The 26,225-nt window shown below is 42.6% G+C and overlaps 1 protein-coding gene across 3 annotated transcripts in view; it reads right to left on the bottom strand.

The window, feature by feature from the left end:
- The window catches only part of INPP5F (inositol polyphosphate-5-phosphatase F), a 101,570-nt gene that overhangs the window by 65,122 nt on the left and 10,223 nt on the right, over window positions 1-26,225 (bottom strand). For 2 of the 3 annotated variants that reach the window (XM_057299011.2, XM_034931605.4), the window contains exon 2: window positions 10,711-10,791. In XM_057299011.2, coding sequence (XP_057154994.1) covers window positions 10,711-10,791 — 81 coding nt within the window. Of the gene's footprint in view, window positions 1-10,710; window positions 10,792-26,225 lie in introns of those variants that run through there. The other variant, XM_057299013.1, reaches the window with a different exon arrangement.

Genomic DNA, 26,225 nt, shown 5'->3' with positions numbered 1-26,225 from the left:
TCCAATTATGCTCCAATTTTATTTACAAATCTTTGGTAGGAATGTAAATTGAGTCCTAAGTGTGCATAAAACCTACTTCATTGGTATCTGCTGCAGAAGCTATTAATTGGCTATTTAGCACTTTTAAGTGAACAGAACGTGAGTCTATAAAGTAGGTTTTATGCACATTTATGCATGAATTTAAATTTCAACTAAAAATATGAATTCACAGTATGTTTAGTGAATTTTTCTGTTTTACATTTAAAGCCATGTCTTAAAAAAAAAAAAAAAAAAAAAAAACTACATTAAGAGAAATGTTTTGTCCCCCCTAATGGAAGTAGAGCACCATATATCCCTGATTATATTTCAGGGAACAACACACATCAAGTAAATGGAAAAACAAGTAATGCTACCACCATGCCAGTGCTGGTTTGTTCAACGTCAGGTACCTAATAGCTAAAAGTACATCACATTAGGCTTCTAATGCTCTCAGTGACTAAAGAGCCAACTATTAATTTGTTCATCTTCCAAACATAGCAGCTATTCCATGTTTCCTGACTGGTTGCTCTGTTCCTTACTAAAGTTTCCTAAGTCTCGGTTTATAGAAAACTGACAATGACTCATAGGGAGAGCATCTAGAGCGAGAGACATTTTTAATAGGCTCTATTTCAAAAGTACCAAATGGTGCAATTAGAAGTATATTCTGCTTAGCCTGTAAAGCTTAAGACTGTAGTTAAATCCCTAAATAAATCTGTTATAAAATGAAATAACCTTGAAATAATCTATTATACTCTAAAAAAATATAAACTCTTGTAACTGTAAGAAATAGAAAAGACTTAGAAAACTAGAAAAGTCTAAATTATTAAGTACTGTTGGGCAAAATGATTTTCTATATAAAAATGTATTTTTCAGACAACTACAGCTTATCCCCCTAAAGTACTAAAATGTTTTCCTATATGTTTATTGAAAGCTTTAATACTTTCCTAGCCACTAAACTCCAGCATACTAAAGACAATCAGGATTTTTACTCACAATACAAGTTAATCATCATAAAGATAAATTAATGCTTTGAAAAGTGACATAAAAATGCTTCAAGGTTGGAGGTGATTGGTCCGTACACAAAGGGAATCAAGCCCACGGGCTGTAACAGACCTGCTATCCAAGTCAATTAAATAACCTTCATTTTTTGCTGTCAATGGTTGTTACTGGCCAAGCCTAAGTGAGAACTTAACAAATTTATCGAGAATCTCCTTTCTTAAACACAATTAGCTTTGACAATAATTTGACTGGAATTACTTTTAAATGTTCAGTAAGATAAAAAGTCCAAAAGGTAATACAAAGGAGGAAATAAATACAGAAAGCACCTGTATAGGTGGCCCACACAGTCATTTTTACCTTAATAATCCTCCTTTTCTTATTTTTATTCTTTAAGAGACAGGGTCTCACTAGGTTGCCCAGGCTGGAGTGCAGTGTTTATTCACAGGCATGATCATAGCACACTGTAGCCTCGAGCTCCTGGCCTCAAGCAGTCCTTCTGCCCTCAGCCTCCCAAGTAGCTGGGACTACAGGCACGCGCCACTGCACCCAGCTTTCCTCCCCTCTTTCTGAGGCTAGAAAACAAACCTTTAATATGGCTGCTACTGAAATCACTGAAGAAAACTGGAGTTTAAGAACAAATGGGTTTATGACTAGAAAAAGGAATGAGAGTGGAATAGCATGAGGCACGCTAGCCTGCCTCTCAAGTATCTCTCTGCCTGAAAACATAAATATCTGCCATGCCACTTAGAGATATGCTCAGGAATAAGAAGCATACTTGTGTAACCACACTCTGGGGAGCTCAGAACTGTGGGTCGCATTCATGTGACTTGTTCAAGCATCACTTCTACCCGGGAGGTGGAACCATCTGCACCAAGGAGACGGGCTCAAGACTAGGAACAAGGGAGGTGGGAAATTCTGAAGCACAAAATGTAGCAACAAGCTGAGGGGAGCAAAGAGAGAAGGACGAAGCACTCAGCATCTAGGTACCTGAGGAGAGAAGAAAAGGAACAGGAGAGAAGCAAAAACAAGACCAATGAGAAGATACCGGAGAATGTAATCCCCTCACACCACTTAGCTGCCTGCTTCCAAGACTCAAGTCTGTTAAGAGAATGGGTCAGCTAAATTATAGTTAAAGAATCTTCTGAGGGTTAACCAGGAATCTGGTCACCAATGAAAATCTTACTTCTAGGCCAGGCGTGGTGACTCATGCCTGTAATCCCAGGACTTTGGGAGGCCGAGGCAGGTAGATCACTTGAGGCCAGGAGTTCGAGACCAGCCTGGCCAACATGATGAAACCCTGTCTCTACTGAAAATACAAAAATTAGCCACCTTAGGGTGAGGCACAAGAATCGCTTAAACCAAGGAGGCAGAGGTTGCAGTGAGCCAAGATTGTGCCACTGCACTCCAGCCTGGGCTACAAGAGCAAGACTGTCTCAAAAAAAAAAAAAAGTAAATCTTACCTCTAAAAGTCAGTAACTCTGAGATCCTCATGAGAAAATGAACATAAAAATGACTGTATCTGAGGCTGGGCACAGTGCTCATGCCTGTGTAATCCCAGCACTTTGAAAGGCCAAGGCAGGCAGATTGCTTGAGCCCAGGAGTTCAAGACCAGCCTGAGCAAAACGGCAAAACCCTGTCTCTATTAAAAAATACAAAAATTAGCTGGGCACGGTGGTACATGCCTGTATATACACAGGCAAACTCATATCTAAGCAGAAGCAATAACTAAAAGGCTTGTCCCATGACCCAGCCTCCAGCAGAGGATGAGAGCGCCACAGGGACCCTGTCAGACCCTCTTGTTTCTCTCCAATGTACTTAAGGAGTGGGGTTTCCAGTGGCTTTTAAGGCATGCACTAAAACAATGCTAGTGACACTCCATTCATTTACCACTAAAATATGTAAAATATTTCATGTCACTAGTGCCATAGCAAAGTCTCCATAGACAGAAGACTACAATCAGTATTAAAATCATATGCATAACACACTTTACCATCTTAATGACTGAGACATCGTCACCACTACAAAAGTGGAGGAACAGCAGATGGCGAGTATTATTTTAATGAACGAGATCTACTTGAGTGAATTTTTGTCTAGGATTGTTCAGTACTATCAGTAGTAATTCAGTTAATTACTAAACAAAGAGCCTCTATTGCCACATTAATCAAGACTCCTGACAATTTTCTCTTCAAACTAGTCCTGAATATATCGTGGGATATATTCCTTTACTAATGAATCTTTTTGCTTATCTTCAGATACTTCTTACCCTAATTGAGCTTATCCTCTTCTCAATCTTGAAAATACATTTTAACTTGAAGAGCTTTTGTGATCTATTTTAAATCTCCAGCCTAAAGCAGTCTTTTCCTGGATGTCTGTGTGAAGATATGACTATACCCAGACATTACACAGAAAATGAAGACAAGAAACACATCAATCATGTGGGCCTTTTGCACAGCTGCGTACTCTGCCAAGAACCGGGCCTTTTGCACAGCTGCATACTCCGCCAAGAACTACCTCTCCTCTCAAGGCCTCCCCCCTCCCACCTTGGCCCTGTCCGTGTGAGATGCTTTCCACCCAGGAGCACCAGCTCCACCCATATGAGATGCTTTCCATCCAGGAGCACCAGCTCCACCCAGTTAGGCTCTTCTGTCATACACACCACAGCACCCCACACTTGTCTTCAGATGATTATGTTTTTAATGGTAAAACTGTGTGACTAGTAATTAACATCTATCACTCAGATTCTGAGTCTAGGTTTCTAGAAGTTTCGACCTGCAGCCCCAGCTTGTTCAACCTGCAGCCCCAGCACTGAGTACAGGCCGTGGGACACAGTAGGTACTCCATAGATACTTGTTAAATCCATAAGTACTCGCTGAATATTTCTGAATTGCCCTGCAGTGGGCCAGCACACAGAGACACAGCAGGTAAGCAGAATAGACATGGCCCCAGTTGCTGTCTTCTTGGAGGTTATTTCCATGAGAAGGCAGACAAAAAAGAAAAAGAAAAAATTAATATGTAATTACAATTGTGATATGAAATTGACTACCATTCTTTTTTTTTGAGATGGAGTCTCACTCTGTCACCCAGGCTGGAGTGCAGTGGCGAGATCTCAGCTCACTGCAGCATCCACCTCCCGGGTTCAAGCAATTCTCATGCCTCAGCCTCCCGAGTGGCTGGGATTACAGGCGCATGCCACAGTGTCCAGCTAATTTTCGTATTTTTAGTAGAGATGGGGTTTCACCATGTGGTCAGGCTGGTCTCAAATTCCTGACCTCAAGTGACCTGCCTGCCTCAGCCTCCCAAAGTGCTAGGATTACAGGTGTGAGCCACCACATGCCCGGCCTTGACTACCATTTTTATTTCCTCCTGGATACTACAATGAATTTTTTTAATGTTGATTTTTTCACAGACCTATACTTTTCTTTCACCTGCTTGATGCATTACACATCCCTCCTACTTTCTATTCCTCATATTAATAAATCTCGGTCGGGCACGGTGGCTCATGCCTGTAATCCCAGCACTTTGGGAGGCTGAGGCAGGCCGATCACCTGAGGTCAGGAGTTCGAGACCAGTCTGGCCAACATGGGGAAACCCCATCTCCACTAAAACTACAAAAATAAGCCGGGCATGGTGACGCGTGCCTGTAATCCCAGCTACTCAGGAGGCTGAGGCAGGAGAATCGCTTGAACCCAGGAGGCTGAGGTTGCAGTAAGCCAAGATCGTGCCACTGCACTCCAGCCTGGGCGACAGAACAAAATTCCGTCTCAAAAATAAATAAATAAATAAATAAAGTAAAGAAATCTCAACTGGTCAAACCAAAGTCAGACACGTTTGAGTTGTCGGAAGACAGACTACATTACACCCTGGCTGAAATCCACCTGCCTGCAAATGTCTGAGGAAGAGGTCTTGCAACCCAAAAATAGGCTAATGGTTCTAAATAGATATTTTCTATGCATTAGGGCAAATAGAACCATTTTTTGTGTGTGTGTGCGGCAGAGCTTGCTAAAAGGGCAGGCAATTATCAACAAAGGATAACACGCACAAAAATAGTTTGAAATTCTTCTATCATATATTTTTTAAAAGAAATGTGTGGATTACAAAATAACTTTCACTAACGCTACTAATGTGTTGTTACCAAAAACATTACTTTTTATACATTTTCACAATGTAGTCTTTTAGTGACTTGTTCTATTTTTTTTGTTTTGTTTTGTTTTGTTTTTTTGACAGAGTCTTGCTCTGTAGCCCAGGCTGGAGTGCAGTGGTGCGATCTTGGCTCACTGCAACATCTACCTCCTGGGTTCAAGCAATTATCCTGCCTCAACCTCCCGGGTAGGTGGGATTACAGGTGCCCGCCACCACACCCAGCTAATTTTTGTATTTTTAGTTGAGACGGGGTTTTACCATGTTGGCCAGGCTGGTCTCGAACTCCTGACCTCAAGCGATCCACCCGCCTCGGCCTCCCAAAGTGCTGGGATTACAGGCGTGAGTCACCATGTCGGGCCTGTGACTTGTTCTTATTATAGTTTCAGCAAAAACTAACATTAGAAAAATAGTCCATGTTTAAAATTTGTTCAAAATTGTGTAGCCACAATCTAAGTGGTTCTTGAGTAGAATATCTGATATCTATGAGGATCTTTAAGAGGGAAAAAAAATAGTAATCAGCATATATTGAATTTTTGTTTTGTTTTGTTTTGTTTTCTTGAGACAGAGTCTTGCTCTGTCACCCAGGCTGGAGTGCAGTGGCGCGATCCTGGCTCACTGCAACCTCTGCCTCCCGGGCTCAAGCGATTCTCCTGCCTCAGCCTCCCGAGTAGCTGGGATTACAGGCGTGTGCCATCACACCTGGCTAATTTTTGTATTTCCAGTAGATACGGGGTTTCACCATGTTGGGCAGGCTGGCCTCGAACTCCTGACCTCATGATCTGCCCACCTCAGCCTCCCAAAGTGCTGGGATTACAGGCGTGAGCCACCGCGCCTGGCTGAAATGCTTATTACCAAGAACTCATTTTATGTGAGTTTTATTAAATCTTCGCAATAACTGTATCAAGGAACCATGAGCTTTGTCTTATAGATGGCAACTGAGGCTTAAATGAGGTCACCTGATTCGAGGCAATTGTGTGATCTTTCAGAATTAGTCCACATCTGGAGTGGGTTCCTAGCCAATGATACTTGAGGACTGGCCTATCACACTGAAATGAGTGCAAGCAGCAGGAAACAGCAACACCAGACTAGAAGGAATTCTTTTTGACATGCTTTTGTAATGAAGCATTTTGGTGGATATTATGTTCCGTTATGGGCTAAACTGTTTCCCCTTAAAATTCATATGCTGAAGTCCTAACTCCCAGGACCTCAGAATATGATTATATTTAGAGACAGGGTCTTCAAAGGGGGTAATTAGGTTAAAGTGAGTTTATTTGAGTGGGCCTTAATCCAAAATGACTGGGGTCATTACAAGATGAGGAAATTTAGACAGACACACACAGTTACAGAGGGAAGACCACGTGAAGACACAAGGGGATGGTGGCCATGTACAAGCCTAGGACAGAGGCTTCGGGAGGAACCAACCCAGCCAACACCTCGATTTCAGACTTCTGTGTTCCAGAATTGTGAGAAAATACGATTCTGTTGTTTAAGCCACCCAGCTGGTGGCACTTTGCTATGACAGCAAACTAATACAGTTCCTAAGTCACGAGCACTTGCTCATTCCACAGAGCTCAGAGTTCAGTGACAGTCAGGAACAGCGGCATGGCTCACCCACGCCACTTTAAGACTGTCAATGACATCTGTTCAAATAAATTTATGTTCCCATCTCCCTAGGTGAGAAGAAAAATTTGTGCATTAATATGTGGAGAATAAGTAGGAGGGAAACAGGAGAGAGTTTCAGTATAGACATTTCATTCCCCTCATCCCCTATCCTCCAAAGATAAGATGTTCCTGGGGAAAATGCCCCTGAAGTAATTTTCTCAATTCTTTCTCACACACAGCAGGCACATACCTCCCTTCTAGCCAATCTGACCCAGGGCAAGAGCTTTAATCGGGGGCAGGGAGAGGAGAGGAGGAGGCATCCCTGAGGACAGATGAGGAGAGTAAGTAAGGTGGGTGCTCACAGGCAAGGGGCTGGGGGCAGAGTGACATGGAGAGGGTTGGGAGGGAGGGAAAAGCAGCAGGGGCCCAGAAAAGTGTTTCCCTTTGCTTCCTCCCGACTCTTTTTCTTAAGAGCCAAACCGTTCAAGTGACGTGACAAGAAGAAGGAAAAAAAATGTCCAAGGATTAGGAGAATGAAAAATTAAGAGAATTTCCCTGCCCTTTTTTCCTTTTTTATACTTTCTTTCTCCAGTTCACTCTACCCTCCACCTCTCCCTTCTTTCAAAATATCCTACATCACAGGTATTCTCACTGCCTATCAATCACCTATTTTGGGACCAAAGAATGGCAAGGAGGAGAAGTACATATAAAGGGGGCTGACCACAGATGACCATACCTTCACCGCCTCCTAAATGACCATACTTTGACTGTATCGTAAACTCATCAACCATTAACAAACTTACATTTGTACATTATTTGTAGGAGACAGCTTCTGGGCTGTCTGTCAAGTCCAAACCCTCCTGCTCTGCCTCCCACCTAGAGGACTGGGACTCTGGAGCACGTCTGATCTACGTGACCCTGGCCAGGAGTCCCCTGGCCCAAGATGGGCAAATAAGTCTCTTACCTAGAAGTCTAACGTGGACTCACTACTCAATCTTTTTTAACTGCTAGTCAGTTTCCAGTTATTACAGGGAATATCAGATGTCAGTTGGTTTGAGGCTAAGGATGTCATTTTAAAGGCAGAAATTTTGACCTACATACACACAAACAGAGAAAGCCAAAAAGAGAGAAGAATAAAAGAGACATAGAGGGAGAGGCAGTTTGTCAGAGACCAGCTGCCCCAATAAAGTAATCCTGGGTCCTGTACAACATCCATTTCTTTCTTGTTTTTGGTCCCTTGGGTTCTTCATTAAAAAGTGTGTTTTTTTGCCTAAGCTGATAGGTTTGTATTTGCAACCAAAGAGCCTTGATAAAATAGTGATTTACAATTTACTAAGCACTTGCAGGTACAATAATCTCATTCGGGACTCACAGTACCCTATGGAAATGAAGAGACCAGTTTCTTTTACCTTGTGTAACAACTTAAGACATACAGGCCCTTGAACACTGGTAGCTGTCTTCTCAGCACCCAGCCACTACCCTGAAAGGATGTCCAGGTTATCCAGGAGAGAGAGGAGGACTCAAGACAGGCATTGTGAGATGAGAGACATGGAGAGAGGGGCCAGGTGAAGGAGAACTAAGACCACCCAGGCAAACTCCTGGTGAATGTTGCTGCGTGAATGACCCCAGCCAACACAACAGACAAGAGCAGAGCTGCTCTGTCAACCCATAGAATCATGAGAAAGTATACACTGTTGTTGTTTTAAGCCATTAACTTTTGGGACTGGCTTGTTACATAACAAGAGATACATGACACAGATGTTAGACAGCTTCTCCTATATCTCAAAGCTAAATAAATACAGCTTGTCTTCAGGTCTCCTAACTGATTGCAGTGATTTATTCACTGTGCTAAGATGTGACTGAAAATGAGAAAAATAACTCAAAAGTTTCATACGTGTCATTTAAATAATAGAAAACGAATTTTAGCTCAGAACACCCAGCTGTGAAATTATCCTGTCAGCATGTAAATGAATTAAAAATATATGTACGTAAATGTGGACAGGTAGGAGACTGTTATTAAAATACTTGGTTACATGGTTACACAACGACTAAGTGCTTTTCTCCTCTGTGTTGAAAGAATTTTTTAAAAAACCTACCAAATACAGAATATACAACAATGCTCATAGCAGTATTAGTTCTAATAGCAAAAAAAAAAAAAAGAAGAAAAAAAAAGAAAAAACTCAATTACCCAGTGAGAGGAAAAAGGACAAATCACAATATATTCATAAACAGTGAAAATAAGGAACTACAGTTTCATGCATGGATAAATCTCAAAAATATAAATAAAAATAAGTGAAAGAACAAAAACAACTTAATATCATTTATATAAAATCCCCAAAATACAACCCTTAGCAACATCTTTAGGAATACATATACAATAAAAGCAAAAATGAAAACCAAGGGAATACAAAATTCAAAATAGCAGGTTCCTTTAAGGGGAAGGAAATTGGAAACATTTGGGAAAAGGCACAGAGATGGCTCCAAACACATTGGTCATATTTCATTTCTTTTTTTTTTTTTTTGAGATGGAGTTTTACTCCTGTTGCCCAGGCTGGAGTGCAATGGCGCAATCTCGGCTCACTGCAACCACCATCTCCCAGGTTCAAGCGATTCTCCTGCCTCAGCCTCCCGAGTAGCTGGGATTACAGGCATGCGCCACCATGCCCAGATAATTTTGGTATTTTTAGTAGAGACAGGGTTTCTCCATGTTGGTCAGGCCAGTCTCAAACTCCCGACCTCAGATGATCCACCTGCCTCGGCCTCCCAAAGTTCTGGAATTACAGGCATGAGTCACTGCACCTGGCCCATATTTCATTTCTTAACCTAGGTGGTAGATACATGCGTGTATTTTAAAACAACCTTACCGCACATCTGCGATAAACAGCTTTTTGAATTTGTAAAATATTTCATGATAAAAACACACTTTTAAAAACAACCAAAGAATCTAGCAAAGGAAAATTAGATTTTCCAGATATACGTGCTTATTTCTAATACACAAAAATCAATCTAGCTCCCAAATGCTTAATATTATTTTTAAATAAAAAGGACACACTATAAAGATATATACTCACAATTATACAGAAATAATGGCAAAGCCTCCTATAATTCATAACTCATCAAAATTGATACCAAAGGAAAAATATTTATTTAAATGTAGTGCTTAAAATATTTCATTTAGGCCAGGCATGGTGGCTCATGCCTGTAATCCCAGGACTTTGGGAGCCCAAGGCAGGGGAACTGCTGGAGGCCAGGAGTTTGAGACCAGTCTGGGCAACGTAGCAAGAACCCATCTCTAATTTTAAAAAGCTCCCTGAAGGGTAAGGCACCAAAAAAGAAAAAATAAAATTTCATTTGGCCCCTTTCAGTTAGCCTTTTGGGACCCACCTGTATAATACCTGTTATACCTTCCCACCAACAAAATTCCCTTTAAACTGAGGACACAGGTGCCTGTCATTCCAAGTGAGGGCCTGGTGAGTGACCTGGACTTCCCATCAATCTGCCTGTCCTGGATAAGGATCCCTGACAGGACCACACTGTGTGCTAAGAGACCCATACTTGTCTCTGGCAGAGCTGACTGCATCAGGAACAGTCAGCTGACATAAAGCCAACCAGTCATGGTCTGCCACCTGCCTGCCTCTCCAGCTTTATTCCTACTACTCTCCTTTGAGATCAATGCATTTGCTGTATCTTTCCCTCATGGCACCTTCCACAATTCCAAATAATCATACGTTTATTTCCATGATTACTCTTTGATACCTGTCTTTCCTCCTAAACTGTAAGCTCCATAAGAGTAGAAACAGGTCTTCGCTCATTATACACCTACTTTGAGCAGACCCAAAATTAAAACAAAGGAATCAAAGCTATAAGAGAATTTCATGTATCCTCAAAGAGGAAAACACCAAAAAATGCTACAATAAATTTGACAAGTTTAAGGAGTTTATAGAAACATACCTGAATGAAGTTGAATTTTCCCAATAACACCTTCTACCAACCCCAAACAAATGGGATTCCAGGCAAGAAGTAGATCAGTAGCTAAAATAAAATAGGAAGCAGTGATGAGAAAACATTCACCAGAAAATATATTAAAACAGTATCTTTAGCAGTGTATTGAAAAAAAAATCAATGTCCCAAAAAAGCAGTATGAATATCCAAATGGAATACATTACCATAAAGCAATTTGTGACAAAGTATTAAATGTGAGGCCTGAATAAGGCTTGGGATACAATAAGGCTTCGGACAGTTAAGGGGAGAGCAGTAACATTCAGAAACTCTTCCCAGATAGGAAGCAGTACCTTGGCGCCCTACAGTGGAGGAACAGGGCCATTACACTACAAGAGGGCAAACGGAGGAGCTGCGTGTGGTCCTACAGCACAGGATCCAAAGACAGGGCCTAAGAAATTGCCACAGAGCTGTCCACTTACTGGATCACACTCTGGAAAATACATTTTCCCGAAGATGCTTATACCAAACAAAGAAATCCGGAAAGCAACTGCTCTTTTATCTGACTTCCAGGACAAATACAATAGGAACTGTTTCCGTTTGAGTGCCTTCTACGTGCCAGGCATCTCAATCAGGGTTCCTCATCTAAACCACAGAACAGTGATTTGTTTTGGGTGACAGTTTTCTCACTTCTTCCATATGAGAAATTAGATGACACAAGCTGGTTCCATTCTAGACACACAAGAGAGAAGCAAATTCATTACATGCAACGGATGCCTAAGGACAGGGTTTATTCTCTTGTGTGACCCAGATTGCAAAAGGTTATATACGTGGTAATAAACATAACATTTGTGGTAGTTCAACAGGTGAAGATTAGCAAGAATGAAAACAATATTTGTCTTGGCAGAAAATTAAAATTACATTTTCATTATTATCATTTACAATTTATTTTAGTGAAACTTACACTCAATCTGTAACTCACAGAGTAATTATACACTTAATAGTTTAGCCTCCAAATTCATTTGAGTTTTGACTATTGCATCTTGAATGTCTTTGTTATGATACATTCAATGGAAGGCAAAAAAAGTTGACTTGTTTTTGGCTGGACGTGGTGGCTCATGCCTGTAATCCCAGCACTTTGGGAGGCTGGGGAGGGTAGATCGCCTGAGGTCAGGAGTTCGAGACCAGCTGGCCCACATGGTGAAACCTCATCTCTACAAAAATTAGCCAGGCATGGGGGCACGCGCCTGTAGTCCCAGCTACTCAGGAGGCTGAGGCAGGAGAATCACTTGAACCTAGGAGGTGAAGGTTGCAGCGAGCCAAGATCGCACCACGGCACTCCAGCCCAGGCAACAGTGCGATACTGTTTTTATTGCAAGAATTAAAGCAAAATAAGAAATTTATTTTTTAAAGGCTATTATAATACATTATCATTTCTAATCTTGACAACTCTGAGTTTAGTTTAAGGAGTCTCACTTTACAGATGAGGAAACAAATGCTGAGAAAAGTAAAACATGGTCAGGTCATACAATGGATTGGATCAAGGCGGCTACCAAAAACCAGGTCAGCCTGACGCTTAGCCCCTGCTCTAAACCTTTCTGTTACAGTGTCCCCTTCAGAAATTATACGTGGAACTAATCAGTAAGGCAGTGATTTTTAAATAACATGTACTATAAAATCAAAGAAAAAAAATAATCACCTATCCCACCACCCAGAGACAACTTCTTCAGCTACATTTCAGGGCATTTGTTTGTATACATACCAAACTGCAGCGCTATAAATAAGCATTACTGATGGCAGCCGCAGCCTGTCTGGATGCATCCGGGGAGGCGCGGCCAGGGCTGCGCCCTCCATGGAGCCAGCAGGGCAGAAAACAAGTGGGAGCGCTGCCCCCTACCAAGTTGGCAGGGCTCCTGGCACAGCTGCAGCCAGCAGAGGCTCCAGACCTGGGCATTCCTGTACTCTCAGCTACCCGGGAAGACCCTCTTTCCCCACAGGCTCAGAAGTGCCTGCTCCCACTCCCTGCTCCCAGCACCTGCTCTGGTGCAGAGCAAGTTGTGGCCGAGCCTGGGGACCATCACGACCGAGTCGGATGTGCACAGGCTTGGACACTGCTGTCACACCAGCTCCCTGCCGCCTCAGCCCCCTCTGGACTTCGGGTGCCGATAAGCGTGGGAGAGAGGCCAGCAGGGGTGAGGGCAGCTCCAAGTGGGCCTGCAGGCACCCCTCAGCCCAAACAGCTTGGGCAGTGGAGGGAGACAGACACAGGTTCCTGTCCAGAAAGGGGCAGATCACGGGTAAAACCCCACCTTCAAGCCAGGGACAACCTGAAGCCTGGGGTCTGAGCTGCAGGTTCCGGGTGGAGTCCGTGAGCTGGAGTAAGAACTCAGGGTGCTTTCTCCAGGCCGTCCGTGGCCTCCCATGGACCAATCAGCACACACTTCCTCCATTCTGAGCCCATAAAAATCCCGGACTCAGCCAGACTCACAGATGTCCAGACCACCAGCTGCGGGAGGGAGCTGCCCGCTTCTGGTCTCCTCATTGGATGACCTGCCTGCAAAAAGGAGCTACCCACTTCAGGTCTCCTGAGAGCTCTTCTGGGGCTCAATGAAGCTGCTCTCTGCCTTGCTCACCCTCCAGTTGTCCACATACCTTGCGTACCTCATTCTTCCTGGACACGGGACCCCTGAATGGTGGGACTGAAAAAGCTGTAACACAAACAGGACCAAAACACGCCCCCTGCTCACCAGGTTGTGGGCAACAAGGAGGAAAGGGCTGCGGCCCTTCGGGAACACCAGACCTAGGGGCTCTCCGAGCCAGGGCTGTGACAGTGGGGCTCTGCAGTTCCTGGCATCTCCAAGCTTCTGGGCATCACTGCATTCCCCAGTACCTGCAGCAGAAACTGCTTGTGGTACACCTGGTCCAGCCACAGCCTTGCACAAAGCCAGTGCCTGTACCGGTGCCTGGAGCTGCCTGCCCTGCCACGGCTGGCACACCTGGCTGTGCATAGTGTCTGGACCGTGCACGCTCGCTCATACACCACTCGCCACTCCGCACCTGACTTGCCATTGGCAGGCATGGGATCCGGGCTGGTAGTGCAAGCCCAGCACAGCTTGCCGAGCCAAGACGGTGGAAAAAGCCCAGTGGACCCGAGGAAAACTCAGGCAAAATCGCCACTGGCCACAGAAGTGTCCAGGTGGAAAAGCAACACCCTAAGGATCCCATGACATTACAGTTTTTTAAGTAATTTTTTCTAACATTTCTAACATAGTTTTTCTAAAATTTCATGAGTATTTTCTTCTTTAAAGTATTCTTCAAGATTATAACTTCATGGTGACATAATTTTCCACTTAAGGAAGTACTTCCTCAAAGAAAGCGTTTAAGTGATTTGAAGTTTTTCCCCCATCATAAAAAACACTGTGATAAATGATGAATATTATGCAAATATTTGCCTCTCTAATTAATAGCTTTTGGATAGATTCCTGGGAATTAAATTAATAGGTTAAAACCTTAAAAATGTAAACTTCTCAAATAATACCAAATTGTTTGCTACAAAGGTTACATACCAAGTTAGATTTCTGCCAGAAGCATATGAATTTCTTTTTTGAATTAAAAAAAAATTTTTTTTAAAGCAAGGCCAGGCACAGTGGCTCACGCCTGTAACCCCAACACTTTGGGAGGCCAAGGTGGGTGGATTGCTTGAGGCCAGGAGTTCAGCCTGGCCAACATGGTAAAACCCCATCTCTACTAAAAATACACAAAAAATTAGCTGGGCGTGGTGGTGCGTGCCTGTAATCCCAGCTTCTTGGGAGGCTGAGGCATAAGAATTGCTTGAACCAGGAATGGAGGCTGTGGTGAACTGAGATCATACCACTGCACTCCAGCCTGGGGGACAGAGCAAGATTCTGTCTCAAAAAAAAAAATTAATAATTTTGAGTTAAAAATTTAGAATTTATCTAATTTTGCTAATTTGATGGCATCTGGCATCTATTGCCTAACATGATGTTTATTTCCTTTCTATTGCTGATAAGATTAAACACTTAATTATAAAATTGGCTGCTTATGGCCGGGCATGGTGGCTCGTGCCTATAATCCCAGCACTTCGGAAGGCCGAGGCGGGAGGATCACTTGAGGTCAGGAGTTCGAGACCAGCCTGGCCAACATGGAGAAACCCCATCTCTACTAAAAATACAAAAATTAGCTGAACATGTTGGCACACGCCTGTAATCCCAGCTACTTGGGAGGCTGAGGCACAAGAATCGCTTGAATCCGGGAAGTAGAGGTTGCTGTGAGCTGAGATTACGTCACTGCACTCAACTGCAGCCTGGGCGACAGAGCAAGACTCTGTCTCAAAAAAAAAAAAAAAAAAAAATTTTTGGCTGCTTATATGTCATGTCATCTTCTATGATTTTCTTGTTCATGCCTCCTAATTTTTCTTTATATCTTTCATTGACTTACAAGTTCCTTTCACATTAAGGACTTCAACTCTTTGACATGTTTGCAAATATTTTCAGTTTTTAATTTTTATATCTTTTGGCTTACAAAGCTGTTCCTTAGTATCAGTTACCGTATTTACTGATTTCATCTCTGTTAGTTGTTAACTACTTAACCCTAATGCCAGTGGAATAAAGATACCCTGATTTCTTTCCAAATAGTGAGCCAGAATCCCTGTATCAGGCAGACCATGTCTCAACATCTGCCAACACAGATGCCCCTGCTAAGGAAAGAGCTCCAGCTACCCAGAACCCTACCACCTTGACCTTAGATGAACAGACCACAGTTGTAGGACTCTATCCCTTGGGTACCAAATAAGCTTTAGGAATACAGAAAAGGAAGGAAAAAACAGAGTTAAAGCAGTCACGGAGAGTCATGTAGAAGAAGTGGCGCATCAGGCACAAGGACAGCAGCAAGAAAAATAATACAGCAGACAAAAAAGTACAAGATTTGTTCTGGTATGTGTCCCATCATTGGAGAAACACATATCAAGTACTTGCCAGGAACCAGACACTGTATCACGTTAAGAGGATACAAAAATAATGAAGCAAACAGTGTAAATAACAGAAGACCAGTAGGTACACTGGAGATATGAATTGATAATGCTAGAAAAGTAAACTAAGGCCAACTGTGGAAAAACTTGAATAAACAGTAATGAGCCTGGTCAGGCACGGTGGCTCACACATGTAATCCCAGCACTTTGGGAGGCCGAGGCGGGTGGATCACAGGTCAGGAGTTCAAGACCAGGCTGACCAACATGGTGAAACCCCATCTCTACTAAAAATACAAAAACTAGCCGGGCATGGTAGCGCATACCTGTAATCCCAGCTACTCAGGAGGCTAAGGCAGGAGAATCGCTTGAACCCAGGAGGTGGAGGTTGCAGTGAGCCGACATCACGACACTGCACTCCAGCCTGGCTAACAGAGTGAGGCTTCATCTCAAAAAAAAAAAAAAGGAATGAGCCTGAGCTTCCTGGAGACCATGGCAAGCAGATAATAACATAAGTAAAATAAGATTACGGCCAGGGATTACATCACAAGGTTGATGTAACTAAGGAAACCTTACCCAAAAGTTAAATCGTGTTTTCAGTCGTTCAGAAGGTCCATTGTAAGAGATACTTCTACATCAAGACCTAGTGAACACATAGATGTATGTAAGTACCAGAAACAAAAGTTTCATGAAATAGTATTTGAAAAGAGGTGGAGATTGGGAGTAAGAAACCCACTTGGGTTACTGCAAAAGTCTTGGCTTGAAATGACATGAAAGGTCATGGAAAAAAAGAGATCGAGGAAAAAAAAAAGAAAAAATAACAAAAAAAGATTTAAAAACAAAAAACAAAAAAAGAAAAAGAGCTTAGGGAGTGAGCTGGTAGTGGGTGAAGAATCCACAGGAGGAGATGAACATGAAAGTCCTCAAAAGAAGCTATGTGGAGGATGGGGAGAGGGGAAATCAAAGATGACACTCACTGAGGCACCTATTCTCTCCTGAGTGGGAAAGAACAAGAGGGAGCATGGCAGAAAGGATAGCGTATACAGCAGCTGAAAGGAAGGGCCGATGAGAACCTCCTTATTCAATACCCTTTTCCATCTTTGGCATTGTGAACCATGTAAATGCATCATCCAGTCAAGAAAATAAGATTTCGACTTTAAAAAAAATAGAAAAAAAACTATAAAAATGTCTGTGTTGTGGTCTAATGACTAAAAACAATAGTCATTAGTAGTCGAGAATGAAAACCAGTTAAACCCATAAGACTGAGTTCATGATGAGATGATCAAGAAGAAATAACTGGATTTAAGAACGAGAGGAGGGACTAGGCTCAGTGGCTCATGCCTGTAATCCCAGCATTTTACGAGGCTGAAGCAGGATGATTACTTGAGGTCAGGGGTTTGAGACCAGCTTGGGCAAGACAGCAAGATCCCCTGCCTCTACAAAATATTAACCAGGTGTGGCGGCACGCACCTGTAGTCCCAGCTACTCAGGAGGCTGAGGCAGGAGGATCACTTGAGCCCAGGAATTTGAGGCTGCAGTGAGCTCTGATGGTGCCACTGCACTCCAGCCTGGGGGACAGAGCGAGACTCCATCTCAAAATAAAACAAAAACAAGAAAGAGATAAGATCATGAAAAAGGAAAAGAAGACAGATGACAAAAAAAATGCTACAGGTATAAAAGCTAACCTTGGAAAGGAAAGAAGATACTATTTTTTTCTTCTAAGTCTGGAAAAAAAGATGAAAGGCTAAACACAGAAATGGAGAAGAGAAGCAGATGGGTGTATCCTATGCCCTTGACTCAGTAAAAACAGGAGTCAAAGTCGTCTTTGTTTTAGCAAGGGGAAGGACGGAGGAGTAATGGGGCACTGGAGGCTAGGTGTGGGAAAGGAATTTGACAAGTCAATTTGCAAGTGTTCTATGTGTGCTTGAAATGCATGTATATTTTTTAACTCAGTGTTGTCAAGAAAAAGGGGGGGAGTCAATCCATCAGTGGGTCATCAAATCAATTTCTTATAAAGAGATCAGCATTAATAGCACTAAAACAGAATAGAAGAGAAAACAAAAACCACAGTGTATGGAGAAATATTTAATGAAACTTTTGTTTCTGGTACAGCCTTGTGAATTATTTTGTTCAACCCCTCTATGTACTTGCTAATTTTTCTGACTGCTTCACCTGTTAGTTTTTGAGAGAGGTCTTACTTTTTAAAATCTCATGCTTTATTTTCTTCCTTATTTTTATATCTCTCAGGATTATTATATTTTCCTGGTGAACTGCTCTACTTATCAGGACGTAATAACTGGTTTTATTTCAAATAATACTTTTTGCCCTAAAGTCTAGTTGGTATAACATTAATATTGTGAAAGAAACACATTAGGCATTAAAAAGGGATAAATATGAATATTGCTAACTACCTGTCCACCTCCCACAGCCTTGGGAATAAAGTCCAAATTCCTTGGAAAGGCTTGTGAGACCCTGCATAGGCTAGTCCTTTCCATCCCCCGCCGCCCCCCGACCCCAGCAACCTAGCCTTCAGTCATCCTGAACTATGTGCAGCCTGGGCCTGGAATCCGACTCCCCACCCACTTCTGCCTGCCCTTCATTCCAGACTTAGAACAAGGGTCAGTCCTCTTCCCGGACACATTCCCCACTCCACCCACACCCAGCAGAGCTGACCAGACTCTCTCGTGTGGATCCCCTAAACCCTGTGCATATTCCCATCACGGCATCTTACTTTGGTTTAGTGCATGTCATTACTGACTTGCCTGTCTCCTTGACTGAACAGGAACTCATGAGGAAGAGGAAGCTCACTTAAACCTTGTCTCCTCGAGCTTCTGTTCCCAGTGCATGGTACACAGAAGGCTCCCAAATGGATAGGTAAACATATGATGTAGAAAGGGGGGAGGCAAGTTGAAATCAGATCATTTGCACAGAATCAAGTTGGAAGGATTTACTACTTAAGGTGGCAAAAGTCAAGTCATCTCATCTGGTCTATTTGAGACAAAGACATTAAAGCTGGCATAGGTAAAGTAACTGCCCAACACTGCACAGCTTGTTAACATCAAAACACTTTCCCACTCTCAGACTAGGGCTCTTTCTTTCTTTCTTTTTTTCTTAGCCAGATGGAGTTTCACTCTTGTCACCCAGGCTGGAGTGCAATGGCGCGATCTCGGCTCATGGCAACCTCCACCTCCCGGGTTCAAGCAATTCTCTTGCCTTAGCCTCCCAAGTAGCTGGGATAACAGGCCTGTGCCACCACGCCGGGCTAATTTTGTATTTTTAGTAGAGACGAGGTTTCACCATGTTGGTCAGACTGGTCTCAAACTTGCGACCTCAGGTAATCCACCCACCTCAGCCTCCCAAAGTGCTGGGATTACAGGCGTGAGCTACCGCACCAAGCCAGACCAGGGCTCTTTCTAACACCATAAGTTTCTCTACCAAATTCTTTCTGGTGCAATTCTCTCATGTTTGTATGGGGCTTTCAGCTCACCACCATCATCCCAGGTACTCCAAAATGCCTTTTCTTCTTGCCAAGTCCTATTGGATGTATCTCCTCAATAACTGATGAATCTTTCACTTCTCTTGACCCCTACTGCTACTATCCTTGCCCAGGGCCAAGACCTTCACCATCTTGATCATTTAAAAAGCTGTTGTCTGGCCAGGCGCAGTGCCTCATGCCTGTAATGCCAGCACTATGGGAGGCCAAGGCAGGTGGATCACGAGGTCAGGAGTTCAAGACCAGCCTGGCCAAGATGGTGAAACCCTGTCTCTACTAAAAATACAAAAAAAAATTAACCAGGCATGGTGGCGAGCGCCTGTAATCCCAGCTACTCGGGAAACTAAAGCAGAGAATTGCTTGAACCCAGGAGGCAGAGGTTGCAGTGAGCTGAGATCGCGCCACTGCACTCCAGCCTGGACAACAGAGCAAGACTCTGTCTCAAAAAATAAATAAATAAATAAGTAAAATAACAAATAAAAAGCTGTCGTCGGGCCGGGCTCAGTGGCTCTATGCCTGTAAACCCAGCATTTTGGGAGACCAGAATGAGGCTGAAGAACTTGAGGCCAGGAGTTTGAGACCAGTCTGGCCAACATGAGGAAACCCCATCTCTACTAAAAATACAAAAATTAGCCAGGCATGGTGGCAAGCACCTGTAATCCCAGCTACTTGGGAGCACCAGGTGGGAGAATCACTTGAACCTGGGAGGCGGAGGTTGCAGTGAGCTGAGATCTGACTAATCGGCAACAGAGTGAGACTCCATCTCAAAAAAAATAAATAATGGCCAGGCACGGTGGCTCACGCCTGTAATCCCAACACTTTGGAAGGCTGAGGTGGGTGCATCACCTGAGGTCAGGAATTTGAGACCAACCTGGCCAACATGGTGAAACCCTGTCTCTACTAAAAACACAAAAATTAGCCAGGCATACTGATGAGCACCTGTAATCCCAGCTACTTGGGAGGCTGAGGCAGGAGAACGGCTTGAACCCAGGAGGCGTAGGTTGCAATGAGCCAAGATCACGCCACTGCACTCCAGCCTGGGTGACAAGAGTAAAACTCCACCTCAAGAAAAAATAAAAATAAAAATTAATAAATAAAAATAAAAAGCTGTTGTTGGCCTCTAGCAGGCTGCTTAACACACAGCAGACACTCAGATGTCTACTGAAGGCAAAGAAGACTCTAAATAGTTTGGTACTGCTGGCCATGCAGAATAAGACAGGCAGCAGGAAGAATGAGGCTGAAGAACTAAACAGGAACCCACTCAGCGGGACAACAGGTAGTAAATTCAGGAGCCGCTTCCTCCAGCAGGGCAGATTTGGATTTGAGATAGAACACAGGACAAATCTGTAGAGGATGAACATGAAGGGGCCTGAAGCCAGAGAGCCAGGTGACAGGAAAGAATGTGCAAGGGTGACCTGGGGCTGACTGTAGAACTGGAAAGCTGGACAGAATTCAGCTACTTGGATGTGCTATAGATGTAGTCTGCATTTGGTGTCCTGGGTGAAGAATCCTAGCTCTACTACAGTCTCTGAACCCCTCTCAGCTTCAGTTTCCTCCTTCGTAAACAGAATTCCATCTAACTTAGCTGGACACCTGTAGTCCCAGGTTTTCATGAGGATTATGTGAAAAGTGTCCAGCATCCGTCACATAATAAATGTTAGTAACTTTCACATCAAGTTGAGAAATGTGTAGGTATTTAAAACTCCAGGCTCCTACCATTCAGTAACCTCTCCATAATTTAAGGGTCTTCATATGGCTTCAAAGAAAAAAGTATGGGGCCGGGCACAGTGGCTCGCACCTGTAATCCCAGCACTTTGGGAGGCCGAGGCAGGAGGATGATGAGGTCAGGAGTTTGAGACCAGCCTGGCCAACATGGTGAAACCCTGTCTCTACTAAAAACACAAAAATTAGCTGGGCGTGGTGGCAGGTGCCTGTAATCCCAGCTACTCGGAAGGCTGAGGCAGGAGAATCACTTGAAACCAGAAGGCGGAGGTTGCAGTGAGCCAAGATGGCACCACTGCACTCCAGCCTGGGCAAAAGAGTGAAACTCCGTCTCAAAAAAAAAGAAAAAAGTATGAAAGAAAAAACCCAACTTCAATACATTTTTCAATTATTAAACCTCATGGTAGGACCATAATTCCTGAAAGCCTTCTCAGAGTAATAAATGCTTCACGCAAATATCTTAATGCCTAGATATGCCCCAGAATTCTATCTTCTCAGAATGGGAAACATTGACCTGCAGCTCTGATACAGCATAAAACTGGGCATCCAGCATTCAGTCCCAACAACCAAATTCTGGTCCAAATGGTAAATCGAGCATGACTGCCAACTTCCTGCCCTGCCCCCACACCCGCTACATACACAGGAGAGAGGGAGAATCTAGAAAAGGCAGAATCTCAAGGGAGGTAAAAACATGCTTGGGAAAGACATGGATACTGGTAAACTCCAGTTCCATATGTGAGTAAGTACGAGGTCCTAAGGCTGGGGAAACTACAGAAGAATATAAATAGAAAGTGTAAATTTTAATGGCAACAATACCTGACAAAATTTCAGTTATCCAATAGAAAATAGGGGGAAAAAAATTAAGAAAAGCATAATAAATGGAAAACATAAATAAAAGGTAGAAATAACTTCTAATACATGTGTAGTTACAATAAATGTAAACAGTTTCAACTAACCAATGAAAAGACAGACTACTGGCTGGGTGTGGTAGCTTACACCTGTAAACCAACACTTTGGGAGGCTGAGACAGGCAGATTGCTTGAGCCCAGGAGTTCAAGACCAGTCTGGGCAACATGGCAAAACACCGTCTCTACAAAAAATACAAAAAATTAGCCAGGCACCTGTAGTTCCAGCCACCTAGAAGGCTAAAGTGGGAGGATCACCTGAGCCCAGGAGGTCAAGGATGCAGTGACCCATGATCACGCCACTGCACTCCAGCCTGTGGCAAATGAAGACCCTATCTCAAAAAAAATAAAGAAATAAATACGGACAGACTATTAAGTCTGAATCCCTCCATCAGTTTATTTAATTCTATGGCTATTTACAGTTTACCACTACATACCTGCAGTCCAGCATAGCAGGCACTCATTCAATAGTTATTGAACAAAATTTAAAAAATAAGCATCAGATAATAAAAATAAGTTTTTCCTACCAATTGCTTATTTTCATTGACGTGTAATAAGAATACCATCTAAAGTTTTTATTGTTTTTGAAGTTAGCCCCAAAATATCAGTCTTTGCTATGCAGGCACTTTTATTTATGTATTTATTTTCTTCTTTTATACAAACCAGGAATGAGCTTGGATTTTTAATTTCAGGTGCTTTTAATAATAAAAGCATTTATCTTTCAATAAATATTATACATGATTAGAATATGGTTGCTCAAAATGAAAGACTCACCTAAAACTTCTGGGCAATTTTTTTTTCCCCTTGAGACAAGGTCTCACTCTGCTACCCAGACTGAAGTGCAGCAGCTTGATCATAACTCACTGCAGCCTCCAACTGGACTCAATCAATCCTCTCACCTCAGCTTCCCAAGTAGCTGGGAATACAGGCACACGCCATGATGCCCACCTCATTTTTTTTTTTTTCTTAGTAGAGATAAGGTCTATCTATTAGCCCAGGCTGGTCTCAAACTCCTGGACTCAAGTGATCCTCCCACGTCAGCCTCCCAAAATGCTGGGATTACAGGCATGAGCCACCATGCCTGGCCTGGGCAATTTAAATTATCTTGAAATTTTTATATTATCTTGAAAACTCTAGCAGGTACACAAAACTTCTCATACTAATATAGAGATAAGAAACACAAAACAATAGAGGAAGGCCTGAAGCAGGTACTGTAACTGACACAAGAAGGGAGACTGTGTGTGTTGTGTCGAGCTGCTCTGACTTTGCTGCCTGGTATAGCGCCTGGCATACAGCTGACACTTCAAAAAATGTGTGTGTGTGTGTGTGTGTGTGTGTGTGTGTGTGTGTGTATTTAAAATCTGTGGCTCTTCACTAAAGAAATAAAACAAGTTGGCATTAAAGAGTCTGTCTGTACAGAGGACATGTGTAGACAGTATTATTCCAGGCATATGCAGCAAATGCCCTTAGTAGTAGATATCCTGCTGATCATATTAATGGCTACTCTGGGGGCAGAAGGCACTGGAATGGCAGAGAAAATGGCCAGCGGGCTCATACTATCCTTCTGCAAAGAATAACCATGTAACTGATCTAATCCAACAAATGTATTGTTTTCTAATCTTTCCTTCAGAAGGTATACTCTAATGTGGCATACAAATTCAAAAAAAGAAAAATTTAAAATTCACAAATAAATTGTAAAATTTAAGATCATCAACGTTATCTATAAGGAAAAGAGTTGCTTACAAATTACAAAAGTATAGCCTTTTTGAAATAATGCCAAATTTTAGTGAAATAATAATGCAACATACACCCTAAGTCATAAGTATTTGCAATAAGCTCAATTGTTTGACCCATCAGGTCAACATTTTCACTCTTATTTCCGATCCATTTGGCAGTACATGGCTTCTATTTTCATATGCCCTCCTCTTCCTGGTACACAGAAAACAAGTGATTAAGTACTGTGTGCCTGCACAGAGCATGAGTCACTCATTCCAAGATGGAAGAATGAAGGCACTCCCTCAGCCCAAGAACAAGCCTGGGTTTTAAAGCACAGCTGCTGAAGCCTATAGGCACTTTCACTGTGTCTTAAAAGAAAAAAAAAAGGTATCAGAGTATGCATAAATAATCAGACCCATATTTCATTTCCTGCTAAAGACAAAGGATATTACGGCTCTAAAAAGACAATCACCAACACAAAATCAAACAGATAAGGAAAAGGGTTTTAGAATGAGAAACTAAAAGTTCCAATTGTTAGCTCATTTATGCTTTAACTCTCAGAATTAGGCCAGGAAAACAGGGTAAGGAATAATTTGATTCAGGTGCTATCTTATAAATGCAAAGTTTGATACACATTTCCTTGAACTCTCTAATGGTAATTATTCTCCAGCATTCCACAAGCTAAAGAGCTAATCCAATTTAGAAGTTCTAGCAGCTGGTGATTTCCCAGTCTTAAATCTAATTCAGGGTTATCAGTGCTGGCTGCTCATTATCATCATCTAGGAGCTTTATAATACTAATCCCTGAGCATCAGAGATGGTCTCAATTGGTTAGGGCGGGGCCCTGGAATAGGTATTCTTTAAATCTCCCCCTGGTGATTCTACTGTACAGCCAGCTTGAGAATCACTGGTCTAAATGATTATATATAGGTCACTGGGAAGGACCTGTATTAGTAACTTGGTCTTATCAGTCTGACTGAAAGATGATGCCTGTAGCACACACAACTTTAAACTCTCACGTAATAAAGTAATACAAACTGCATAAAGATCTCGTAATATAGGGAGGTGGCATAAAAGCTAGTCTAAACTAGCAGAAGGAAATACACTTCAAAAAGTAACCACAAGAATATTTAAAAGATTAAAGATACCACCTAGAAAAGAAACTTAATTTCCAGGCCAGGCACAGTGGCTCATGTCTGTAATCCCAGCACTTTGGGGGGCCCAGAGAGGAGGATCACTTGAGCCCAGGGGTTTGAGACCAGCCTGGACAACATAGCAAGACTCTGTCTCTATAAAAAATGTTTTTAAAAAATTAGCCAGGTGTGGTGGTGCCCACATGTAATCCTAGCTATTCAGGAGGCTGAGGCGGGAGGATCACCCGAGCCCAGGAGTTCGAGGCTGCAGTGAGCTATCCCACATTCCAGCCTGGGTGGCAGAGCAAGACCCTGTCTCTAAAAAAATTAAAAATTTCTAGACATTTTTATTTAAAAAGGGATCTAATTACAGCACAGCAAGACAGCCACAAAGTTTTGATCATCATGAAGGAAATTAGAAATTGGTTCTTAAACTCTACAATATCCAAACACAAAATTGTTGATTCTCTATATGAAGCATAAAGTCCTAACTGTCACATCTCAAGAAAAGACCCAAAGCAACTCAAAAAGGAACAGAGGACAACTAAACAAAAGGACTTTCATGAAAGGTCCCACAATGTAATTAGGACATTTCAGCCTAGGAGGACCTGATGGAAATGAATACAACTATGAAAGGTATAGACTTAACTGTATACCACTTAATACCAGTACAGGAAACCTACACATTTAAAAGTCATGGTTTGGGCTGGGTGCAGTGGCTCATGCCTGTAATCCGAGAACTTTGGGAGGTTGAGGCAGGAGGACTGCTTGAGGCCAGGAGTTCAAGACTAACCTGGCCAACATAGTGAGACCCCGTCTCTATTATTTAAAAAATAGAAAAGTCATGGTTTGGGAATGAAAAAGGAAGTACAGCTTAAATTACAACTTTCCAAACTCATTACCTTAAGAACCTGAAAGTAACAACCACCTCAAACAAAGATTAGATAAATCCTTGGGTGATGCATTCATAATGCATTCATAATGCATCACCCAAGAAATATGGCAATGTGTTGGGATATATCCCTCACCTTTTGCTGTCCCCAAAACTGTCTTTTGATATCACTTTCAAAAACAAGATTTTGAGAGCTAAATCAAAGCACAGATGAGCTAAGAATTGGTATTTTCCTTTCCTCATTTTAGAGCTATTAACAGAGAAGCTGGGATTACAGGTGCTCGCCACCACACCCGACTAATTTTTGTATTTTCAGTAGAGACAGTGTTTCACCATGTTGGCCAGGCAGGTCTCAAACTCCTGACCTCAGGTGATCTGCCCACTTCAGCCTCCCAAAGTGGCTGGGATTACAGGCATGAGCCACTGCGCCTGGCCCACAGAATTTTAGGCGATGTAATTTGTTAGGAGAAATAAATATAATACTAAATTAGTTAGATGTTGGGGGATGAGGGCTGCTTCTTCAAGAAAAGTATTTGGAAGGTGCAAATTGGAGTAAATGACACAGCTGCACAGATGAATTCTGGAAGTCCCTGCCTAGAAAAGAGACTTAACTGTTACTCTGCTCAACTCCCGGGTCCACCCACCACAGTTGCTCCCTGGGGGAAGGGACATTCTTTAAGCTG

The sequence above is a fragment of the Pan paniscus genome, chromosome 8, assembly GCF_029289425.2.
Source record: "Pan paniscus chromosome 8, NHGRI_mPanPan1-v2.0_pri, whole genome shotgun sequence".
Lineage (NCBI taxonomy): Eukaryota > Metazoa > Chordata > Mammalia > Primates > Hominidae > Pan > Pan paniscus.
Note: the sequence above shows the minus strand (reverse complement) of the source record. Positions and strands in the feature narration are given on the sequence as shown.